Below are 24958 nucleotides of genomic sequence, written 5' to 3' on the forward strand. Positions count from 1 at the left end.
ATTATCGTGAAAAATGCGTTAAAGCTCGTTATTTGAGGCTGAAATCGAACATGTGAACTCCTGAAATGAGGTAGGACGCGTGATTGAAAACTGAGAAAAAGAAACCGGTCCCAGACGACCTCTCGAACGGTGAAATCTAAGTGTATTATACACGGTTTTTTTCGGGATTCGGGGTCCGGAACAAAATTCTCCGGAAATCGCATAGAAAGTTCCTGGGGTCGATAAAGCGGCCACGCAAAATTTGAGCACCAACGGAAGACATTTGGCGTGCGGTGTGCCAAAAACCAAAGATTCGCCGAAACTCGGATTATCGTGAAAAATGCGTTAAAGCTCGTTATTTGAGGCTGAAATCGAACAGGTTAACTCCTGAAATGAAGTAGGACGCGTGATTGAAGAGCAGGGAGAAAAAGAAACCGGGTCCGGTACGACCTTCCGAACGGCCGAAATTAAAGAGTATAATACACGGTTTTTCGGGATTAGGGGTCCGGAACAAAATTCTCCGGAAATCGCATAGAATGTTCCTGGGGTCAGATAAAGCGGTCACGCAAAATTTGAGCACCAACGGAAGATATTTGGGGGTGCCGGTGTGCCAGAAACCAGGATTCGCCGAAACTCGGATTATCGTGAAAAATGCGTTAAAGCTCGTTATTTGAGGCTGAAATCGAACATGTTAACTCCTGAAATGAGGTAGGACGCGTGATTGAAAAACTGGGAGAAAAAGAAACCGGGTCCGGTACGACCTCCCGAACGGCTGAAATTGAAGTGTATATAATACACGGTTTTTTCGGGATTCGGTCCCGGAACAAAATTCTCCGGAAATCGCATAGAAAGTTCCGGAGTCGATAAAGCGCCACGCAAAATTTGAGCACCAACGGAAGACATTTGGGGGTGCCGGTGTGCGAGAAACCAAAGATTCGCGAAACTCGGATTATCGTGAAAAATGCGTTAAAGCTCGTTATTTGAGGCTGAAATAGAACAGGTTAACTCCTGAAATGAGGTAGGACGCGTGATTGAAGAGCGGGGAGAAAAAGAAACCGGGTCCGGTACGACCTCCCGAACGACCGAAATTGAAGAGATAATACGCGGTTTTTCGGGATTCCGGGGTCCCGGAACAAAATTCTCCGGAAATCGCATAGAATGTTCCTGGGGTCAGATAAAGCGGTCACGCAAAATTTGAGCACCAACGGAAGACATTTGGGGGTGCCGGTGTGCCAGAAACCAGGATTCGCCGAAACTCGGATTATCGTGAAAAATGCGTTAAAGCTCGTTATTTGAGGCTGAAATCGAACAGGTTAACTCCTGAAATGAGGTAGGACGCGTGATTGATGAACAGGGAGAAAAAGAAACCGGGTCCAGTACGACCTCCCGAACGGCCGAAATTGAAGAGTATAATACACGGTTTTTCGGGATTCCGGGGTCCCGGAACAAAATTCTCCGGAAATCGCATATAAAGTTCCTGGGGTCAGATAAAGCGGTCACGCAAAATTTGAGCACCAACGGAAGACATTTGGGGGTGCCGGTGTGCCAGAAACCAGGATTCGCCGAAACTCGGATTATCGTGAAAAATGCGTTAAAGCTCGTTATTTGAGGCTGAAATCGAACAGGTTAACTCCTGAAATAAGGTAGGACGCGTGATTGAAGAGCAGGGAGAAAAAGGAACCGGGTCCGGTACGACCTCCCGAACAGCCGAAATTGAAGTGTATAATACACGGTTTTTCGGGATTCCGGGGTCCCGGAACAAAATTCTCCGGAAATCGCATAGAAAGTTCCTGGGGTCAGATAAAGCGGCCACGCGAAATTTGAGCACCAACGTAAGACATTTGGCGTGCGGTGTGCCAAAAACCAAAGATTCATTCGCGAAACTCGGATTATCGTGAAAATGCGTTAAAGCTCGTTATTTGAGGTGAAATCGAACGGGTTAACTCCTGAAATGAGGTAGGACGCGTGATTGAAGAACAGGGAGAAAAAGAAACCGGGTCCGGTACGACCTCCCGAACAGTACGAAATTGAAGTGTATAATACACGGTTTTTCGGATTCGGGGTCCCGGAACAAACTTCTCCGGAAATCGCATAGAAAGTTCCTGGGGTCGATAAAGCGGCCACGCAAAATTTGAGCACCAACGGAAGACATTTGGGGGTGCGGTGTGCGTAAACCAAAGATTCGCCGAAACTCGGATTATCGTGAAAAATGCGTTAAAGCTCGTTATTTGAGGCTGAAATCGAACAGGTTAACTCCTGAAATGAGGTAGGACGCGTGATTGAAGAGCAAGGTGAAAAAGAAACCGGGTCCGGTACGACCTCCCGAACGGCCGAAATTGAAGTGTATAATACACGGTTTTTCGGGATTCCGGGGTCCCGGAACAAAATTCTCCGGAAATCGCATAGAATGTTCCTGGGGTCAGATAAAGCGGTCACGCAAAATTTGAGCACCAACGGAAGACATTTGCGGGTGCCGGTGTGCCAGAATTCAGGATTCGCCGAAACTCGGATTATCGTGAAAAATGCGTTAAAGCTCGTTATTTGAGGCTGAAATCGAACAGGTTAACTCCTGAAATGAGGTAGGACACGTGATTGAAGAGCAGGGAGAAAAAGAAACCGGGTCCGGTACGACCTCCCGAACGGCCGAAATTGAAGAGTATATATAATACACGGTTTTTCGGGATTCCGGGGTCCCGAAACAAAATTCTCCGGAAATCGCATAGAATGTTCCTGGGGTCAGATAAAGCGGTCACGCAAAATTTGAGCACCAACGGAAGACATTTGGGGGTGCCGGTGTGCCAGAAACCAGGATTCGCCGAAACTCGGATTATCGTTAAAAATGCGTTAAAGCTCGTTATTTTAGGCTGAAATCGAACATGTTAACTCCTGAAATGAGGTAGGACGCGTGATTGAAAAACTGGGAGAAAAAGAAACCGGGTCCGGTACGACCTCCCGAACACCGAAATTGAAGTGTATAATACACGGTTTTTCGGGATTCGGGGTTCCGAAACAAAATTCTCCGGAAATCGCATAGAAAGTTCCTGGGGTCGATAAAGCGGCCACGCAAAATTTGAGCACCAACGGAAGACATTTGGCGGTGCGGTGTGCGTAAACCAAAGATTCGCCGAAACTCGGATTATCGTGAAAAATGCGTTAAAGCTCGTTATTTGAGGTGAAATCGAACAAAGTTAACTCCTAAAATGAGGTAGGACGCGTGATTGAAAAACAGGAGAAAAAGAAACCGGTCCGACGACCTCTTAAACAGTGAAATTGAAGTGTATAATACACGGTTTTTCGGGATTCCGGGGTCCCGGAACAAAATTCTCTGGAAATCGCATAGAAAGTTCCTGGGGTCAGATAAAGCGGCCACGCGAAATTTGAGCACCAACGGAAGACATTTGGGGTGTCGGTGTGTCAGAAACCAGCATTCGCCGAAACTCGGATTATCGTGAAAAATGCGTTAAAGATCGTTATTTGAGGCTGAAATCGAACAGGTTAACTCCTGAAATGAGGTAGGACGCGTGATTGAAGAACAGGGAGAAAAAGAAACCGGGTCCGGTACGACCTCCCGAACGGCTGAAATTGAAGTGTATATTACACGGTTTTTCGGGATTCCGGGGTCCCGGAAAAAAATTCTCCGGAAATCGCATAGAAAGTTCCTGGGGTCAGATAAAGCGGCCACGCAAAATTTGAGCAGCAACGGAAGACATTTGGGGGTGCCGGTGTGCCAGAAACTAGCATTCGTCGAAACTCGGATTATCGTGAAAAATGCGTTAAAGCTCGTTATTTGAGGCTGAAATCGAACAGGTTAACTCCTGAAATAAGGTAGGACGCGTGATTGAAGAGCAGGGAGAAAAAGGAACCGGGTCCGGTACGACCTCCCGAACAGCCGAAATTGAAGTGTATAATATACACGGTTTTTCGGGATTCCAGGGTCCCGGAACAAAATTCTCTGGAAATCGCATAGAATGTTCCTGGGGTCAAATAAAGCGGCGCCGCGAAATTTGAGCACCAACGGAAGACATTTGGGGGTGCCGGTGTGTCAGAAACCAGCATTCGCCGAAACTCGGATTATCGTGAAAAATGCGTTAAAGCTCGTTATTTGAGGCTGAAATCGAACAGGTTAACTCCTGAAATGAGGTAGGATGCGTGATTGAAAAACAGGGAGAAAAAGAAACCGGGTCCGGTACGACCTCCCGAACGGCTGAAATTGAAGTGTATAATACACGGTTTTTCAGGATTCCATACATGCAAGTATTTGTCAGTACATACACATACAAATCTAATCTCTGATGTTCCCTAGAAGCAGCTGAGATGGTCTAACTGACGATGGCAGAACCTGCCATTTTCGGACCTTCTGTTCTGTGCAGGCTGCTCTCAATGTCAAAAAAGGATAATAATTCCAAGCCGCTGTCAATGTCAAAAGATAATAAGCCTAATAAATCTAATCTTTGTTGTTCTTCTACAAGCAGTTGAGATGGTCGAACTGAAGGCAGTGGGACTTGCTATTTTCGGACCTTCTATTCTGTGCAGGCTGCTGTTAATGTCAAAAGATAATAATTCCAGAGTGCAGTTGAAAAATTTGCACTCAATACCCCATACAATAAGGGGAAAGGATGTAATTAGAGCAAAATAGCCAATGAGATGGCTGATCAAAAGCCTATTCTACGTATTCTCATAGCCGTGTTTGGGAGTCATGTCAAATAGAATGCTATAGTTGGTTTTCAGGAAATGGTTGTGGTGGAAGGAAAGGCTCTTCTTTGCCTTGAACAAAAAGTGAAAGTTCAGTAGGAGCAACAACCAGTTTCAACCACTCTTCCAGCTCTTCACCTTCTACCTTCTCGTTCGCTGCATAAAACACAGGTTTGACAAAGCTATGACGTCACAAACCATGAATTTACAGATTATGCATAACAATCAAATTTACATGGATTAATGACATTGACAAATTCCTCTGAAGGATGTTCAAATCAATCAATTACGGCTGTTCTAGGCATGGTTACCAGATTCGCTTGGTACCCTACGAATCGTGAATCACCAAAAGCAAATTCTATCAAGTTGCTTACTGAAAATACGCATTAACACACATTTTATAAGAGCGAATTGCGAATCGGTAAGGGCGTATTCATAGCGAAACTGGTAACCATGGTTCTAGGTAACAAATAACACAAAAGAACTTTCATGTATGGGCCACATAAGTCCCTCACATATATTCTCTCCCAAAAGTCTAAGACCATGATACAACCAGCTAGTCTTACTATAGACGGATATATCCGTCTATATCTAAAGACGGGTCAAATAGCTTGAAAGTGGTGACATTTTTGGCCCCCACCACCCCACTTCTTGCTTGTCCTATTAAGAATGTGGTATTGTATTTGGCCCGTCTTTAGTTATAGACGGATATGTGCCGTCTATAATGAGATTTTGTGTGATATAAAAGCAAATATAGTGAATGAACTGAACGGAGCGAGTAATGTACGAAATATAACACCATGTGGTCCATGCCATCATCAGAATTAGCAAAATCAACCACCACATGACAGCCACTGACATGGCATCCACCTAGGTGAAGCCTCGATATTGAGACTGGCATGATCATGTACTCAGTTATACAGTTGGCCAAGTTAGACAGTTGGCCAGTCAAAGATAAAGATAATCAACACATATACCCACACAGGCATAAGATATGCGATAGACTTGTATCAGTAAGAAATTTATAGGTAGTTTATAATTCCGTCCCATAACTTTACCCACTTTGACTTTGGTTAATGTTGACCTGTAATTTCTCACAAATACAATAATTACAGTATTCTTTAAATAATGATTACAGACATTGGAGAGATTAATAAATCAGACACGATAGATTTGACATCGTAGGATTACATATATTTGAGAGATTAATGGTGAAAGATGAGCAACAACAACATCATCAGAGCCTTAATTCCAAAATGGTTTGGGGTCAGCTCACATGAATCATCCTTTAGAACCGTGCATGGGTGAACGCACACCTCAAAATGCGAACAAAAAAGAAAGGAAAAATGAAAAACCAAAGGGAGAGTGAAGCATAATACAAAGTCAAGGCAAACTTATAGGTTTTTAAAATCAAAGTCCGGATTTCTTTTATAAAAACTTCAAATTTAAATCGAGAATAAAGATTTGAAAACCGAAGTAAAATTTAAGGGATATTACATCTAAGAAGTTAATACATCTAAGAAGACAGAAAATTGGAGTGCAACAGAGATATTACCTTCCAAATGAGCACCCAGTCCTTCCAAAACAGAAGCATTTGCACATATAACACATAATGCCACGTCAAGTGCTGACTGCAGTAGTGATTTTACCTCCCTTTGAACAAGATCAACAACATGCCCCTGTTAATATCAGAATTAAATTAGTTTTTGTTCTGTAAAAGATTCCACGACTCGAAGAGGTGAACACGGCAAACCTGATCCCTTGCCCAAGGTAAAGCTCCAGAACCATTAATTCCACCAGCAGATAGTGTTGCTACAGACACAGGACCAATAGTTTGACTCAGGCCATATTCGGCAATCGCTTTATACGCCATGTCGGTTGCTCTCCTTATATCATCAAGTGCACCTGTCAATACACGTCCTGCATAAGCAAATTCTTCTGCAGCACGTCCTCCAAGAAGAGTAACTAATCGTCCTCGAAGTTCATCAACGAAAAGAAGGTATCTCTCTTCATCCGTGGGAGGGGTGTATGTAAAACCCATTGTACCTCCAGATCTGGGTAATATGCTCAGCTTCTGGTTTAAAAACAGCCAAAAGCAAAAAAGATGGTATTAAAGAATTCTTCATCAGCTCTAAGATAAAAGTATATAATACTGTATAATATTTCAAAGGTTTGACAAGTACAGATACAAGTATAAACATTGGTTTTCAGACTCATAAAAGCCTACCGTCTACTTGCTTGCACAATTACTATTCTAATTTAAACAAATTTCAAAGTCACCACAAACATGAATCTTTCTGAATTCAACCATGACATTTATAGAAATTATGACTAAAATGCGGTCAGCAACCAGATTAATCGTGAAAGACGTGAATGAATGCATCGTAGGGCGTCAAGTCGAAAAGCATATGAATTGTAGTGTTGCCACCTTGTACACGTCATAACCACAAAACTATGAAGAAAGAAGTGAAGATGCCTTTACCTGCACTCGGGGCTGGCCTGGGAGTAAATTCGCAACAGCAGTCCCTGCCACTGCATGCCCAGCCTCATGACGTGCTACAACAGCCTTCTCAATTCCGTTTAATTTGGCTGTCTTTTTCTCTATTCCCTACAATAGTTGATTCAGTGCAACTATGAATCTCATTAGAATTAAATGCTTATACTGTTTGGGACAAATATTGGCACATTAACCAAGCCACAAACATGGACCAAAAAGGCACGAAAAAGGAGCAACTGAGGTAGAAAGGTCTATACCGCTATTGACCGCTCAAATGCTTGAATAAAATCTATTTTCTCCACTACGACTTTATTTTGCCTACCAGCTAACAACGCAGCTTCATTTACTAAATTTGCGAGATCAGCCCTGAAATATGTTTCAATAGTGTGCATTAGAAAAAAAATGAAGCTAAGTAATGATGAGATTGAAACAACGTAACTACACAAGTCGATACCCTGTGAAACCGGTTGTCATGGTGGCAATAGCATTGAGGTCAACATCTTCTGTTAGAGGAATATTTTTCTTGGAAGCATGTACATTTAATATAGCTAACCTCCCTATCCTATCTGGTGTTTCTACCTGAAAAGTACATGGTTATACTGAAAGCTTGTAAGTCAAAAGATCTATAGAATATTACAACCAAAACACCAGACAAAGAACCATCACAAGACAGACCTGAACCACTCGATCAAATCTTCCAGGTCTAAGAACAGCAGGATCTAAGACATCAACACGATTAGTTGCTCCAAGAACAATCACGGTAGAGCTGCTGTCAAACCCATCCATCTCCTGCAAGGTAAGGTGTAGAACAATAAACCAATTAAAATCTGCATTGAGCGTTTCAGAAGCTGACCATAGAATCAGCAAATGAATTACTGTGAGTAGCTGGTTCAGTGTCTGATCTCTCTCATCGTTGCTTGAACTTTGTAATCTTCCATTACGTATTTTTGCAACTGCATCTATCTGTGAAGAATTTCAGTGTTATATCAAACCCCTAGATGAAAAAAATTCAGATGCAAACTTTCATCAGGAGTTCAGGACAGCAGGCCTTTAATCTTACCTCATCAATAAAAATGATTGACGGAGCTATTTTCTTTGCTTCAGCAAATAGGTCTCGGACTCGGGATGCTCCCATGCCAGAATATAGTTCCACAAACTGACTACCGGAACAGCTAACAAATGAAACTCCTGCTTCTCCCGCAACAGCCTTCGCCAGAAGAGTCTTGCCTGTCCCAGGAAGACCCACCTGTGAGTTGATGTCGTCAGAGGACTGGTAAGATATTAAGGTTAACAACTAACACAATTTCAAAGACTACATGTAGAAAAGGCCAATATTTCTCGAGCACGAATGAAGACACATCCTGAAGGGTAACAAGTACAAAAAGTATAACAAGGAACGCTAAAGATAAGTAATGAATTATCCGGTCTCAAGTCTGAACTAAAGGTTTTAGTATACTACCCAAATTACTTTTACAAATAGTGATGAAAATAGATAGTTTCTTAGAATAATCAGATAAGGAAAGGCTAATCAGTTATTGAATATTATATCACGTAGAGTCAAATGATATTTAATAGAACAATGTATGTCCAATTTGTACAAGCTTTTCCTCTTACAATAGGACGGTCTTTAGTCACACTACAATATAATACTCAGTGAATTACTCCACTCACCAGTAAAACACCACGAGGAGAACGAGCTCCAAGTCGTATGTACTTGTCCGGGTTCCTCAAGAATTCCTGCCCAATATACAAAATGATATTTCCACAGTTTTCCATATACACAGTTTCATTTTATAGTTCAAACACATACCACAATTTCTTCTAATTCCTCTTTGGCCTCATCGACACCGGCCACATCTGCAAAGGTAACGCTTGTTCCTGACTTCGAGTCTTTTGCACCATCAGAGCTATCTGATTTACGTACTTTAATCTGACCCGTCATCTTCACATATTAACGACCGTCAATCCATGGAAAGGTAAAAATAACCACATTTACTACTATATACCAATATTTTCGAGTTAATGAAGTGTCATACGGTTGAAAAGCGGTCATGTATTTTTTCAATTACTCCAGTTACGATCATAATATAGAACAAAGTCATCTGCAAAGCCAAAATAATCATCATTATTCATTACATATAATTCTACAGTAACCAAAAAAACCAATCAGTAGCCAGAGGTAAAGCAATGTACCACAGCAGAATGCAAAAACTCGCCAAACCGATTCTCAGAGGACCCGAAACTAACCCCATTATCAAACATCTTCTGATAAGGTGCCTGTATATCAGCTGGTCTAGTAGTACTATACACTACCCTCTTCAATGGCGCCACACCTGTCAACAATGACATCGTTTCGCAGTCCTGAATGCTACTCACTCCAATCTTCTCATCACTCCTCAACTTAAACAACGTATCCACACCATTAATTTCCACTTTTTCAACTTGATTACTATCAATCTTACTCAAAAACTCACTATACGGTACGGGAATCGGTAGAGGTCGAGGCTCGGACCCCGCTATCGGAATATCGAGTCTAAGAAACCGAAATACTAACATTATAAACCCTAATTGAAAAGCTAGTAAGCTAATTTCTTCACCTTGAATCAATGGCTTCCACTGCCACCTCCACCTCCATTTTCCCTGGCCTTTACCCTCTTCATCTTTCTCTCTCTTCTCCATCTCCGGCGGCAGCGGCGGCGGAGAATCAGTGTTTTCCGGCGACGAATTTGACGGATAAGTAGGGTTTTCCTGAGCGCGAGTTCGAGTGGTAATTTGCTCTTTTCGATTCCGTGAATTCATGAAATCCCCGAATTTTGAAACCCTAATTTGAGGAAAGCAGTTTGATGCTTGAGAGGAAGTGTAATTTAGAGCGAAATTTGAAGAACTACGTAAGTAGATTGGTCCATTGCAGTAATAATTTGAGTTTAATTTAGTGTAGATTAATGATTTGTGAATAATTGATTCCATGTCGGAAACTGTAGAACCCTAGAAATTGGGGATTTCTAGGTTCATACGACCGTTGGAAAATTAACAATTTACTTCTTTCATCTGAATTGAGAGGGAAACTACGGGTGTTCAAATTGTTGACGTGCCACCTTGCCCTTTTGAACTGTTTTTTGTGGATTTTTACTCCCTCCATTCAATTTCACACGGTCATTTTCTATTTTACACACTATTCACAAGTGAATATTTACTATCAATTTTCTTTCAATACGTAAGTGAAAATATATTCATGTTGGATCTTATTTGATTCGTCTTTACAAGTATATTAAAAACATCTAACTTTTATAATTTTTGCAAATACGTAGCTAACGATATTTACCGTGTAAAACACGTGTTGGCAAACGTGAAAAAGAAAATGGCCTTGTGGAGTTGAATGGAGGGAGTATAAAATAAGCGCGAATATGGATAAAGTATTTCAAAAATTTAGAAAAGTAGACCTATACTTGAACCAAAAATAATTCTACATATCAGTTCAAGTGGTTCATCGATAAAGTGCAATTGTTGAGATTTGAACATCCTGATTTGGTTCCTCAAATATGTATTTTAATGGGTCGTTTGGTTCAACAAGTCGGAATGGAATGGAGTTTGATAGTATGGTGGTATGAGGTTCTAAATCCATACTTGTCTAATCTTGTTTGGTTCACCACAAGTTATAGGAGAGGGGAATGGAGTTTGAATCCAAGGGGAAAGGGTGGATATGAGATTCCAATGGGTTGGAGTGGAGTTAGAATCCATTTGTTATCTAACTCCATTCCATATCACCCCAACCAAACAATGGAACAGATCAAATCCATTCCATTCCATTCCAATATACCCAACTGTGAAATGGACAGAGTGAAGAAATCACAACAGTAAGTGAGGAAGCCATTGATGAACAATGTAAAAGCTTGAAGATATTTTGGGAAGAGAATATAGAGGAAGAAGACAACAATGTAAATAAAGGAGTATTGTATTTATGTTAGTTGTATAATGTACATGTATGCCTATATATATATATATATATACAATGTAACTGTACAGTATGAATATAGTAACAACTTTTGTGTGTAACAAACTTTCTGTTATGCCAACTCATGATGAGCTGTCATGAGCTGTCAGTTGTTGTTCAGTTAGCCTGGGTCCTTTGCTTCACTATTTCCACATCCCCCTCTCAAGTTGGAATTGCTGTACTTCATATCAAAAAGCAATCCCAACTTGGCAGAAAGAAAGAAATGCTTTGTTAACAAGTCTGCCAGTTGCATACTAGACTTCACATGTGCTATCAAAATCAACCCTTCCTGCACTTTTTCTCGAATGTAGTGACAGTCTATATTCAAGTGCTTTGTCCTCTCATGAAACACAGGATTGGCAGCTATGTGTTGGGCTGCTTTATTATCACAATTTAGCTGTATTAGCAAACTCACAGACACTCTGAAGTCTTTCAATAAAGCATTCACCCAGACTATCTCACTTGCAGTATAGGACATAGCCCTATATTCTGATTCTGCAGTGGATTTGGACACTGTTTTTTATTTTTTGTTTTCCAAGAGATTAAAGAATCTCCTAAGAATATACACTGGCCTGTCAAAGATTTACAGCTGTATTGGCATGTGCCCCAGTCTGCATCACAGTAGTCTCTTAACCCTAATGATGATGATGCTGAGTAGAACAATGCTGCATCTGCTGTTCCTTTCAGGTATCTCAACACATGAAATGCTGCCTGTAAATGAGGTATCCTGGGATGAGTCACGAACTGACTGAGATGCTGTATTGCATATGACAAGTCAGGTCTAGAAAGATTTAGGTACATGAGTCTCCCAACTAGTCTCCTATAAACTTCAGGATCATCAAGTAATGTCCCTTCATCTGTGGACAACCTAAGCCCTCTTGGAAGAGGAAAAGAAGCTGCTTGACAGTTATCCATAGAAGTATCCTTCAGAATATCCAAAACATATTTTCTTTGATTAATGAGTATCCCTTCACTGGTCCTTAATACCTCGAGACCTAGGAAATACTTAATCTCTCCCAAATCTTTTATAGTAAAGGCTGAGTGCAAGGATTCTTTAAGATGTGCCATGGCTGGTTCATCATTACCAGTAATAAGTAAGTCATCAACATACACAAGCACCAATACTATCTTGTCTCCTGAATCTTTAACAAATAAAGAGTAATCACTCCTGGATTGATCAAAACCCTCTGTTTTTAAAAGTTTTGTCAATTCCAGATTCCACTGTCTCGAGGCCTGCTTCAATCCACATAGAGATCTATGTAATCTACATACTTGATGAGGACCATCTTTGGTATATCCTTCTGGTGGTGACATATACACCTCCTCATCAAGGAACCCATGTAAAAAAGCGTTATTAATGTCTAATTGATGTATAGACCAACCTCGAGCTGCTGCTACTGCTAATAGCACTCGAACAGTGCAAAATTTTGCCACAGGGGAAAAAGTGTACTTGTAATCTTTTCCCTCTACTTGAGTATACCCCTTTTGCCACTAACCTAGCCTTGTATCTCTCCACTGTACCATCTGGGTTGAACTTCACTTTGTATACCCATTTGGACCCTATGGGCTTGAACCCAATGGGCAAATCAGTTAGAGACCAAGTACCATTGGATTCAATTGCTTCCAATTATTTATTCATTGCTTGAACCCAAGCAGGATCACTCTGTGCTTGTTTGAAATTAGCAGGTTCCAGAGTTCCCAACACCTTATCAAGGGAAGCCAAGTAGGCTGCAGGATATGATTTAATTTCAAACACAGAAAAGACTTCTGAATCTGGTTGAGAGGATTCAGATTGATGTGCATGGAATTTGCATTGAAAATCTTTAAATCTTGAGGGTATTCTTGTAGGTCTAACAGACTTCCTAGATGGTTCAGTGGAATGTGAATTTATCACTGTAACCTTCTAGGAATTGGATGGAATTGAGGTAACATTATTTTCAGGGAGTGTATCAGCATTAGTGTCTGTATGATTTTCTATATTATGTGTAGTATTATTTGAATTACCAGGACTTGCTGTTGTATTATTTTATATTAAGGTATTTGTGTTATTATTATTTTGACTTTGAAAAAAAAACATCATCCAAACATCCTTCAGTTGAAGGTGGAACAGAAAGGACCTTTTTAGGTATAGTATCAGAAAAGGGAAAGACACTTTCATAAAACTGAACATCTCTGCTGACAAATACTCTGTGATCCTGAAGATCATAGAGTTTATAAGCCTTTTGGCCATAGGGATATCCAATAAACACACACCTTCTCCCTTTCTCTGCAAATTTGTCTTTAACATGGCCGTGTTTGGGTACATAACACAAGCAACCAAAAGTTCTCATCTCATCATAACTAGGTGGTGTACCCAACAGTATTTCATGGGAAGTTTTCCATTGTAAATTAGCAGTGGGCATCTTGTTTATCACATAAGTGGCTGTGAGTAAACTATCTCCCCAGAATTTTTTGGGTAAATTGGCATGTAACAACATAGCTCTAGCAGTCTCTACTAGATGTCGATGCTTCCTTTCTACTCTCCCATTCTGTTGGGGTACCCCTGTCACACTCCTCTGATGGAAAATGCCTTTTTTATTGAACATCTCACTACATTCTTCTTGAAAGATTTCTGTTCCATTGTCACTCCTTACAACCTTAACAGTTTTCCCAAATTGATTTTCTATTTGAGCAAAGAAAGTGGATAACAAAGAAAGTACTTGTGTTTTATACTTCAATAAAAGAGTCCAGGTCACTCTGGTATGATCATCTGCTATGGTCAAAAAATAAGTTGCCCCAGATAAAGAGGGAACTTTGTAAGGTCCCCATAAGTCCATATGAATCAGTTCAAAAGAATGAGTGGCTCTAGAATTGCTCCTAACAAAAGGCTGTCTATGGATTTTAGCCATAGAACAAGCATCACATTGATATTCAGTTAATCCATTACAATGCAATCCTAGTACATGTTGCATTTTTGCCAGAGACATATGCCTTAGCCTAACATGAAACAGATCAACAGCAGCATGTCTACTATTAATACTTTGCGAACTAGTGTTCATAACATTTTTCTGAACATTATTGCTAGAATGACTAGGAACACCATCCTAACATTTATCTAAGAACCTAGTATTATTCATAGCTTCTTCTTTGAAGTTGGCAACATTGATTCTGTAGAGACCTCCAACCTTGGGACACACTGCAATAGCCAGGCTAGAGACAGGGTCCTATATCACACAATCATTGACAGAAAAATGAATGAGTAAAGAAGATGTGCTCAACAACTGTCCAACAGACAGTAAATTATGCTTGAAACCAGGTATGTATAAAACCCTATAGAGTATCACGTTAGGTGACAGATGAATGGTCCCAGTGTAAATGACGACTTTAACAGTGCCATCTGGTAATCCAACCAGAATAGGTTTAGCAAGGGGAGTTAAATCAGTAAACAGCTTTTTATTAGCACTCATGTGATCACTAGCACCCGAATCTATTATCCAGTCATGTTCATGTGTCTTGTGAATATTCTTAAAAGTGGCAGAGACATGAACCTTACTTGCAAAGTTCACAGCTGAGAAATTACTCATGCTCTTGCCAAATTGCTTATCCTGCATCCTTTGCATCATGTCTTGATACACAACAGTTACTATCTCTGAATCATACGAGGCAAATCTGTCATTTGTAGCACTAGTACTTGGAGTACCAGTTTCCAGAGGTGTGTCAGATGTAACATCTTGAGCTTCTGCATTAGCTGCAAATTTTCCAGAAGAATTAGCAGTCTTGGAGAATCTGGCCATGTATCTACCCCTCTTTTCAGGATGAAGAATAAAACAGGAGTCCCTAGTATGCCCTCCCTTCTTGCAATGATTAAACCACCTAGTATCTGGAGGTTTCTCAACTTCTTGAGGCGGCTGCTGAGACTGTTGCTGAAGCTGCTTACCATCCCTTCTCCAGACATTCCAAGCACCTTGAGAAGAAGAAGAAGAAGCCCCTGATTTGTGGACATTCAAAGCACTTGCTTCTGGAATATGCACCATAGCACCTGACACCTGCTTCTGTGCTTCTGCCTGATGAATTATGGAGTAAACTTTATTGATATTAGGAAGAGATTCCATCGAAAGAATATTAGTCCTCAAAACCTCATAAGTACTCCCTAATCCCATGAGAAAGTTTAAAACCTTTTCCCTGGAAGCATTATCAAGAATTTGCCTTAACAAATTGCAAGTACACTGATTCATAGCACCACAACTACAATCAGAATAACTCTCCAATTCATCAATTTCATCCCAATTCCTTTTCAACTTGTTGAAATATTCAACTACAGAACTATTGTTTTGTGAGATGTTTCGTAATTCCTTCTTTAATTGAAACAAAAGCGGACCATTACACTGTCCATAACGCTCACGAATCTCGGTCCACATCAATTTAGCAGACTTACTCGAGAGAAAACTCTCCTTTAATGGCGAATCGATAGAATTGAGAATCCAACAGCGAATCATATAATCTGACCTTTGCCAGTGCTGATTACGAAGAGTTCCAGCTACAGGTATAGTTGTCATTCCATCAAGAAACCCTAGCTTGTTCTTCGATCCGAGAGCGAGAGTGAGCGCACGACTCCAGGAAATGTAATTCTGTCCATTGAACAGTGTATCAATGATATGCATCCCTGGATGATCGGACATGCTCAAACATACAGGATCATCAAAGAGATTGATGTTCTGATTGGTAGAATTTCCAGAAGTTGTCGAATCATCACCGTTTTCAGGCATTTTGTCGAAATTCAAAGCAAAAAATGTGCGATTTTGTGAATTTGAAATGATCGAAGATTAAGGAAAGGAATTTGCGTTTTTTTGTGGAGTTTTAATCAATTTTTTTATTTGTTTGATTTTGACCTAATTTTTCCGGAAATCGGAAAGAAAAAAAACAAGTATATCAGAGTAATTGAAGAAGAAATGCGGAAAAGATATGCAGAAACAGGATTAAATCTGCTCTGATACCATGTGAAATGGACAGAGTGAAGAAATCACAACAGTAAGTGAGGAAGCCATTGATGAACAATGTAAAAGCTTGAAGATATTTTGGGAAGAGAATATAGAGGAAGAAGACAACAGTGTAAATAAAGGAGTATTGTATTTATGTTAGTTGTATAATGTACATGTATGCCTATATATATATATATATATATATATATATATATATATATATATATATATATATATATATATATAGAGAGAGAGAGAGAGAGAGAGAGAGAGAGAGAGAGAGGATCAAGTGAGTCCACCTTAAGACATTAAGTCCATAAGTCCCATTTAGAGCCCTTAGATTGTGAGGATGAATGGCTAAAATTACACCAAAAAGCAACTTATAACATTATAATAATATGTAGACTAATTACCTCTCTCCTTAGGCTATTAGACTTACTGTTCATTCTGCATGTATGTTCCTCATCAGTCACTTGCACGTTATTCAACTTCCCTCCACTATCTCATACAACCTCCTCATAATTTCAAAAAACCGTCCTTCCTTATTCCTGCCTTTCATCTCACATTTCTTCATTTATTTTCTATTCCTTACTGTTCCATTTCTCTTGCTTACCAAATACAACAATTCCATTTCTTTTCTATATTTTATCGCATTCAAACCCTTGTAGTTCCTATCTTTGTTTCTTTACCTCACTTTGAAGGTAATTCACTGATCATCCTTTATTCTTTTCTTTGTTTAACTTTTTTAATTTTGTAAATTATGCTTGAGTCGTAATTGTTATATTGCGTGTTTCAATTATATTGCGTGTTTCAATTTGTAGATACCTCATTTCTGCACCTCCCGCAAACCACCCGGTGATGATTGGGCCGCATGTTTGATACGCGGAACAATTTGTGACAATTCGTAAGATTATCGTCAAGTGATTGCTCAAATATTAATGTCTACCTCTTAGTTGTCATCTACGTCCCGATACGGTCGTTTTGGCAGTAATTAGAGTACATTCGGAGTCCGGGCCTAAAACCGTCTCTATTTTCTGATAACCGTTAAAACCCGAGTCAGAATGTTCTGGAATGTTCCGGATATTTCTATTCCATATTTCATAAATTTTATCTTTTAGTAAGTAAATTCCCGTAATATTCATATAAGATATTAAGGAAATCGAATTATTTCCGTCCTACCATAACTCAAACACGGAAATCTTTCTTCTGCAGGAGGAAACCACTTGGGAATAGACGCGGCAGTGTCTGCGCCTCTTCCAAGAGACGCGATGGGCTCGCTGCGCCTCTTCCCGAGCCCTTTCTCGCATGTTTCTCGTATCTTTTTCATATCTTTCCGAGATTCACTTCCAAAGAGTCTCCGAAACCCTAATTCCTTCACGTGATTAGTATAAATAGGAGCCTTCGCTCCTCATATTTCTCATGCGAGTGTCCGCCCTTCTCTTCTCCCTTTGCATTCTAGACTTTGTTCTTACTTTTTGGCGTCTACGTGCTTGAACTTTCGACCACGTAAGCTCGGATCCTTCTGAGTACCAGCGCCCCCGTGGGCGGCCCGCTGTCCATAGTTTGGCGACTCCGCTGGGGATAATACACTTACGTGTAGCAAGGGTGAAATTTGAACAAGGTTAGGGAATAATTTGTACAAGACAATTGTCGGTTTTCATAACTCGGTCTTCCTAGACCGTTTTATTCGGCCTTCCTAGGCCCAACCCAACCCATTCGACCAATCGTCCCGTCTAAACGGTCCTAATTCTTATTTGGGCCTAAGGATGGATAGCGATTGACGTCATCCATACCATGATGCTTACTCTTGTTTGTATCAAGGACCTTCACTACTTGAGGAAATGGACTAGGAATCGGCCTTACTCTTGTTTGGCAGGAGCCTCTCCACAGACTTCGGGTTTGATGGTTCGGTATGGCAACCCACCTTTTAAACCAAATCCCTTTTAAATGCACTCAGCATCCCGTTATAATGCTTGTATAAATGTGTGTACTTTACGTGATCACCATTTCTAAACAAAACCATGACGATGTTTCAAAAGATCAAAACCCTATTTTCAAACAAGAATTTCGAAATAGGCCCTTAATTAGCGCAAAATCCGGTCAAAACTCTGTCCGTTTGTCGTGTCAAAATTCGGGCCACAAGCCCATTTCAAAACCTCACTTCGAGTCCACTCCTACAACTACACTATAGTTGACTAGGACACACATTTTCAAAGACCTTGTCTTTCTTCAAAACTCACTCAACACAAGTGGCACACACCCACTTCACGAGTCAAAGCATTTCTTCTTTTAGCAAGTGTGTTAGAATGGTCGATCGTGTTTTGATTCGTCGCCGATCTCTTATCCAGTTTTCAAGATGCCCGGATCAAGTGATGAAACAAATCTCCACCAACTTCAAGATGGTAATGATCAAATCCTAGCCGCGCTATCCCAAATGCAAATTACCCAAGAACAAACCTATGACCGCCTTGAGCTCATCGAAGGTCGTATCTATGCCGTAGAGGGAAGGTTGCCTCCTCTTGAAAGTGAAGTACTACGTAACTCCGATGATGAATCTAGGGATGAGAATCCTCTCATGGGGACGACTGCAGCTGAGAAAAGACTCCAATACCTAGAGGAGCAATTGATGTACCTTAAGGGGGATGACATTTATAGGGAGAACAATCGCAAGTATGAAGTCGTCAATTCCAAATTGCCAACTAACTTTAACATGACGGATATCCCTAAGTTCAAGGGACACGAGAACCCTTTAAACCACATCCGCGCCTTCAAGGATTACATGTCTATCAAAGGCATCAAACCCGAGATGTTCTTAAGCATCTTTCCTTCATCTCTTGACACCATCCCGAAGCAATGGTTCTACACTTTAGATCACAAGAAGGTCGCTACTTGGGAAGATGCCATAATCGATTTCTCTAAACAATATGCGGATAATGCCGAGATCCAAGTCAACATGCGTACTCTAGAGGTTCTTACCCAAAATGACAAAAAAGGATTCACCGACTTCCTAAGTAGGTGGAGGAAGACTAGCATTCAACTAGTTGAACGCCCGGATGAGGCTACTCTTGTGGAGAAGTTTGTGGATAATCTCAAGCCCATATATGCCAACCATTTGAGATACCAAAACATCAAAACCTTCAAGGACTTGACCTTTCTAGGAACAAGGATCGAAGACGACATCCGTAAAGGACTCTTGTCCAAAACGGTAGGTCGAGGATATCAAGGGTCCACAAGTCGTTCATACGGCGCTACTAGCAAGACCGATGAAGTCAACCTTCTCGAGCCATCCAAGAAAACTACCCCACCAAGGAAATTCACAAACCTTGGGGACACTTACTCCAACGCTCTAAAAAGGTTGATGAAGCAAGGTAAACTCCAACCCATTGGACCTACTCCCGAACCCGAAAAGAAGTCCAAGTTCTGGGACGAGAATTCGTACTGTGAATACCATAGGGGCAAGGGGCATGACACAGAAAAATGCTACAAGTTGAAAAACGTGCTTCAAGACATGATTGAAGATGGTCGATTGCCAATACCACCGGGAGGTAAGCCCAACAACACTCAGAACCCTCTTGGAGTTCTAGTGATTACAAGTGATGAATCTACCTTAGATTGCTCACACCTCATTTCTCCCATCGAAAGTGAAATCCATGCAATCGAGAATGAGGGGTTCTACTCTATCATTTCCCCTACCATTTCCGACTTCATCACATGGGCAAGGAGTGTGGATAGGCAAGTTTGGGAACTAGAAAACATGGTGACAACTTTACGCAATCCCAACGCAATACCCGAAGAACATGTGCCACTAACCTTCTCTCAAAATGCCACTATGCAAGAAGTAGTCACCGTAGTTGATAAACTAGTCGACCAAATCATACGACTAGAAGATGATATCATGAGAATGAGGGCACTAGCTACAATCAATGGAGTTTGGGCCGACGATGATGAGGACGAGTATCTCATTGAAAACTCCCTAGTCAAAGAAATAATCCAAAATGGTGAAGACCAAGATGTGGACCACCTAACTCGTTCGGGTAGTCCATATCAAAGCACTACTCAAAACGGTCCAACCAATGCCATCACACCAAATGACTGTTGGGAAATGTGTCCTCAACAATAGTGCGATCACATGATTTAAATATCATTATTAAATCTCATTTTAAGAATACATGTGGGATGTAATATTTTACAAGTCAACTGGTCCACACATATCGGTAATGATTGGCTGACTAGAGTTTGACATTACTGTCGTGCGACGGTGGTGATCAGTTGATCCCCTTAGGTCATACCTATAGGGAAATACTCTTAATTGATTATTTAATTAATCATATACCGATATGAGTTAATTAAATTGCTTAAAATTGACGGATGATTTTGTGAGTATAATTTACGTATCTTATTGTAAATATGATTAAATAAGACACGGTCTAAGTAATCGAATTATTTTATTACTTGGATGAAATTATTGTTTAAAGAAACAATTGAAACGGAATGAATAAATTATTATAAATACAGAATGTTGTAGTTTATAATTTGGAAACCATTTTGGTACAAGTAATTACGAATTACTAATCAATTTTGTATATGACATATTTTATGAGTATGTTGATTTTTAATATGTTAAAAATACATTACAATTTCATATGTCAAGTAACATGTCACATATGTTACAATTGACAAATGACAAAATAAAATGGACCATCCATTTTATTTTGTATGTACCAAAATTATAAGGAGTTAGTGGAATAAAATTGTGTTAATTGTTTAGTGGTAGACACAATGATAAAAGCTAACTAGTAGGGTTGCATGCCTAGTCTCTTGTGAAGAGCAAAGATGAAAGCTATTGGGCAACCTACCCAAGGCCAAATTTATGGCCATAATGAAGAGAAAAGAAAGAGTTTTCTTTTTACTCATCAATTCATTTTTTTTCAATATCATAATTTTCTAATGTGAGAAAATTAATATACTCTCTAAATATTGTGAAATCTAGAGAAATAAAATCACACAAAAACACCCCTCTTGACCGAAATAATCAAGAGCCCAAATACAATTTATTTGTATCAATTTTATTGTAAAACCATTATTATTTCTAGATCTAAATAGTATTGGTTTATTAAGATGTATTCCTTGGGTATATGCTTTTGGGAGGGATTCTACTCTTGAATCCTTGTTCTTCCATTTGGAAAGCTCAAGAACAAGAGAGAAAGGTGATCTCTCTTGTGCCCTTTAAATCGAAATCCAATGTAAGAACATGATTTCCTCTCTTTTTATTATATTGTTTGCATGCATAAAATCCGTATTTAATTTTATGACAAATTAATTTCGACATATATGAGTATGTTAGTATGTATATGAATCTACATTTCCTTCAATCGGTATCAAGAGCCACGGTTGTTTGCATGCAAATTGGTTAAAAGTTTTTCCGAGTTATATGAATAACAAATAAAACTTGTAAAATTTGTGTTATTATGATATATCACGAAATTATTACATGCATGTTAATATTTCTGGTCCTAAAGTGTTTTAGGATTTTTGGGTTAATTTTTCGGATTTTTATTGTTCATAATTTACAATAATGGCATTTAAATGTGATTTTATGAGTAAAAATGTCATTTTTGGTCTAAAAATAGCTATACTTCGAATTTTCACTTGGTTTTTGGATATGTTGTCACATATATTATTTTGAGATAACCTGTAAATTTTCATAATTTTTGGACTTGTTATGCTCGAAAAATGGATTTTTTATTTTTAATTCGAATTTAAAGTGAAAAATAGGTTAATATGAGTTAAGTTTCGAATCTGGTCATAGAAATTTTATATGTTGTCACATGCAATTTTACAAGATGTGTGTAAAATAATTGGCCATAAAGAAGTCCTTATGCATGATTTATGGATTTTTGAAGAAAAATAGCATAAATAGTGACATTATTAGTGGAAAATTAATAAAACATAATCTATGACTTAGGAAAAACGTCTAATGTTGCATTTTATTATCATTTTCAGATCTAAAATTGAAAAGTTAATGAATATAATTTTTCCTCATGTTTTTATGATTATTTTATTAAAATCGATAAACCGCAACATTGTTTTTCCGGGAAAATTTCGAAATTTTTTAACCTAATATTTGAACATTATGAGTGTCATGGAATTTTTCCAGAATGTTCATGAGTTTAAATTTCAAATTTTGAATTTATTTGAAGTTTTGTGACTTATTTGAAGTTTAATAGCTTATTTTGTAATTTTTGGTCCATTTATGAACAATTTTATAAGATATGGGTTAATTATGGTCAAATTATTAGTGAAGACTAAATTTTGAGTCCTACGAGGTTAGGGTAATTAACTTATGCATAAATATGAGTTTATGTATTTTTGTGATTATAAAATGTTGAAATCACGCAAATCAAAAAAACCGAGTAATATACGATATTGGCTAATTAAAGGCGATTTAGCATAAAATTGAGCATGTTCATACATATTATAATGCTGCATTTTTCTTTATGATTGTCATAATTTTAATTTATGTAATTTTGAATTATGTAATTTTACTTAGTATGGCCTTAGATTTTAATTGATATTGCCCGAAATGTATGGGAATATCGATTCGGTTGTAATTTTATTGTGATCTCGTATCACCGTTTTGTAATTTAATAGATTTATTTTATTTTGGTTACAAATGTATAATAGGAAATTATGTAATTTATTATGTAATTTTATTTATTCTCGGAGTTCCCAAAGACGGATTTCTTCAAGAATGGCGATACATAAAGACGGTGTTACCTCGAGATGCGTGCCACAACCGAAGTTCAAGGGACCAATGGAGTTGGTTTCCGAATATGTAATAGTTAAAGAGTTTTTCTATTTTAGGAAAGGCCATACTAGGATTTATTTATCTTTATGCTTACATTTTATTTTATGTCACATGGATCGCTAAATCGCCATAACTAAACATGCATTATCTTTTATCGAGTTTATCGACCGTGTCAATTAGAATTATCGTAGTTCACCGCTTTAGTTCACTTAAAACGTGATAGATAATAAATTGACATGACCTCTCGCTAAAACAATCAATTGAGACATAGCCTTACCAAATAGTAGAAACCATGAAAACCTATTTCGTGAGGGAGTGCACTCGGCCACACCGGGGTACAAACCTTGTTACGTAGGGGAAGTGGGTGATGAATGTCAATCCACCGAATTCATATTGATAAGGGGTATTTCGGCACACCGTGCCCTAAGTTGATGTGGGTTTGGATTATGGACACATTTATTCGAAATTTGGGTTGTACTCAACGAAAGTATTCACGACGTATTTCCGGATGTGTTTCGGGCTAGAGATGAATATTAATGTAAATATCATCGACCAAGAGTTCTAAAAGTAGAATCGATTAAAGAGTTAATCCACCGAGTTATATTGATGAGGGGTATTTCGGCACACCGTGCTCCAAGTTAATATGAATTTGGATCTTGGAATCATTTATCATAGTTGGGTAGAGGTCACTATGTAAATGCTTTACTTGTTATCTACAAGTATTATTGAAACGATAAGTGTTAAGTTTTCCACTATTCCGTTATCATATTGTTTTATTTCTTTACCACAATTCATATACGATATCTTTTCGTTTTTGATTCAAAACTCCATTAAAACATCGTAACTAAAGACAAAATATGAATTTTCTTCTAAAGACCTCGAATGAACCATTGCTAAGGATCTCTTGTATAGAGTATAGATTAAAGTTATTCATTATCAAACAGGTTTTTGATTCTTGACTAACACATCTACTTGCAATGGATTGTTTTTCATGTACTTAAATGCATTAAGTACATCGAAGCGATAAATTGTTTTGGTAATTAGTTTTATCAAGAATTCGTAATTGACCAAAATAAACGCAACCACTTCAATGAAAGTTTTAAGACTAAAACGAACAAATGAACAGTAATCTTCATGAATTCAATTTTGCTTCTCAAAGCAAAGACTCATTGAAATGAGTGGGAGCATTCTCTTAAACCGTTAAGATGAGGACGAGGTTAAAGAAGTAAAATTAGTATGGAATTGATACAGGTTATGTTAAAGGTAAAGTTGTTGAGAATGACGATACTAAACCTATCAATCCCGACCGATAAAGTTTCCATTGTCTTAAATGTTGGACACGAGAAAGGAAACTACCCCAAATTATTGAAGAATCAACAAGTTAGTTGTGGGACATCTAATGGGATCTTCTTCTTTAAAATGTTTATTTGATTAAACATAAATTTTGCTAGTACAACTTCGTCAATATTAGAAACCAGTGGAGGTTTTCATCATTGTTTTCGACACATTAGATGATTAGAATATGACGACTAGCATCAATAATGTCGAGAGATAGAGTAATTGTGTACTCAATCTAGTTTTTGGATTTGGAGTTGTACTTAATTGTGACTATTAATTACATAAACTCTAAATAAGAATACAAACTTGTTAAGATACAAAAGAGGTTTCACTTTTGTGACCCTATACACCACGATTTGATGTATGGCTAGCCCATTATCAAGGTGATTATATTCTAAACCAAAACTAGAATGATATATCATGTAGATGATGTAAGATTCAAATTGGTAACCCAAGATTAAACCTTAAATTTTGGAAAGATGAACGCAAAGAGTTATCGAGTACTCTTGAAACCATTAGATTGTTAATGGTATATGCGTATCTTGTATTCAAAGCAAGATGTCTCGTGCCTTTTGGTTGAAAAGGAAATCGAGGTTGTATATCATCGATCCAAAATAGGTTGATCATTTTCTTTTACCAACGATTTAAGTTGACGCTAATATGTTCACTTAGTAAGGTAAAAGGAGAATTCTTTG

At 38.7% G+C, this 24958-nt stretch overlaps 1 protein-coding gene across 1 annotated transcript; it reads right to left on the reverse strand.

Annotated features, from left to right (window-relative positions):
• Nucleotides 1-4189: 4189 nt before the first annotated feature.
• Nucleotides 4190-10242, reverse strand: LOC141616856 (ATP-dependent zinc metalloprotease FTSH 7, chloroplastic-like). The gene is made up of 13 exons (XM_074434016.1): nt 9362-10242; nt 9205-9270; nt 8979-9110; nt 8840-8905; nt 8229-8414; nt 8045-8131; nt 7844-7957; nt 7623-7747; nt 7426-7534; nt 7154-7279; nt 6425-6745; nt 6227-6350; nt 4190-4827 (listed from the first exon to the last, which is right to left on the reverse strand). Exons 1-13 carry the CDS (start codon nt 10133-10135, stop codon nt 4691-4693), a joined length of 2367 nt encoding a protein of 788 aa, XP_074290117.1. The 5' UTR covers nt 10136-10242; the 3' UTR covers nt 4190-4690.
• Nucleotides 10243-24958: the final 14716 nt, after the last annotated feature.

This window comes from Silene latifolia, chromosome 1 (genome assembly GCF_048544455.1).
Source record: "Silene latifolia isolate original U9 population chromosome 1, ASM4854445v1, whole genome shotgun sequence".
In the NCBI taxonomy this organism is placed as follows: domain Eukaryota; kingdom Viridiplantae; phylum Streptophyta; class Magnoliopsida; order Caryophyllales; family Caryophyllaceae; genus Silene; species Silene latifolia.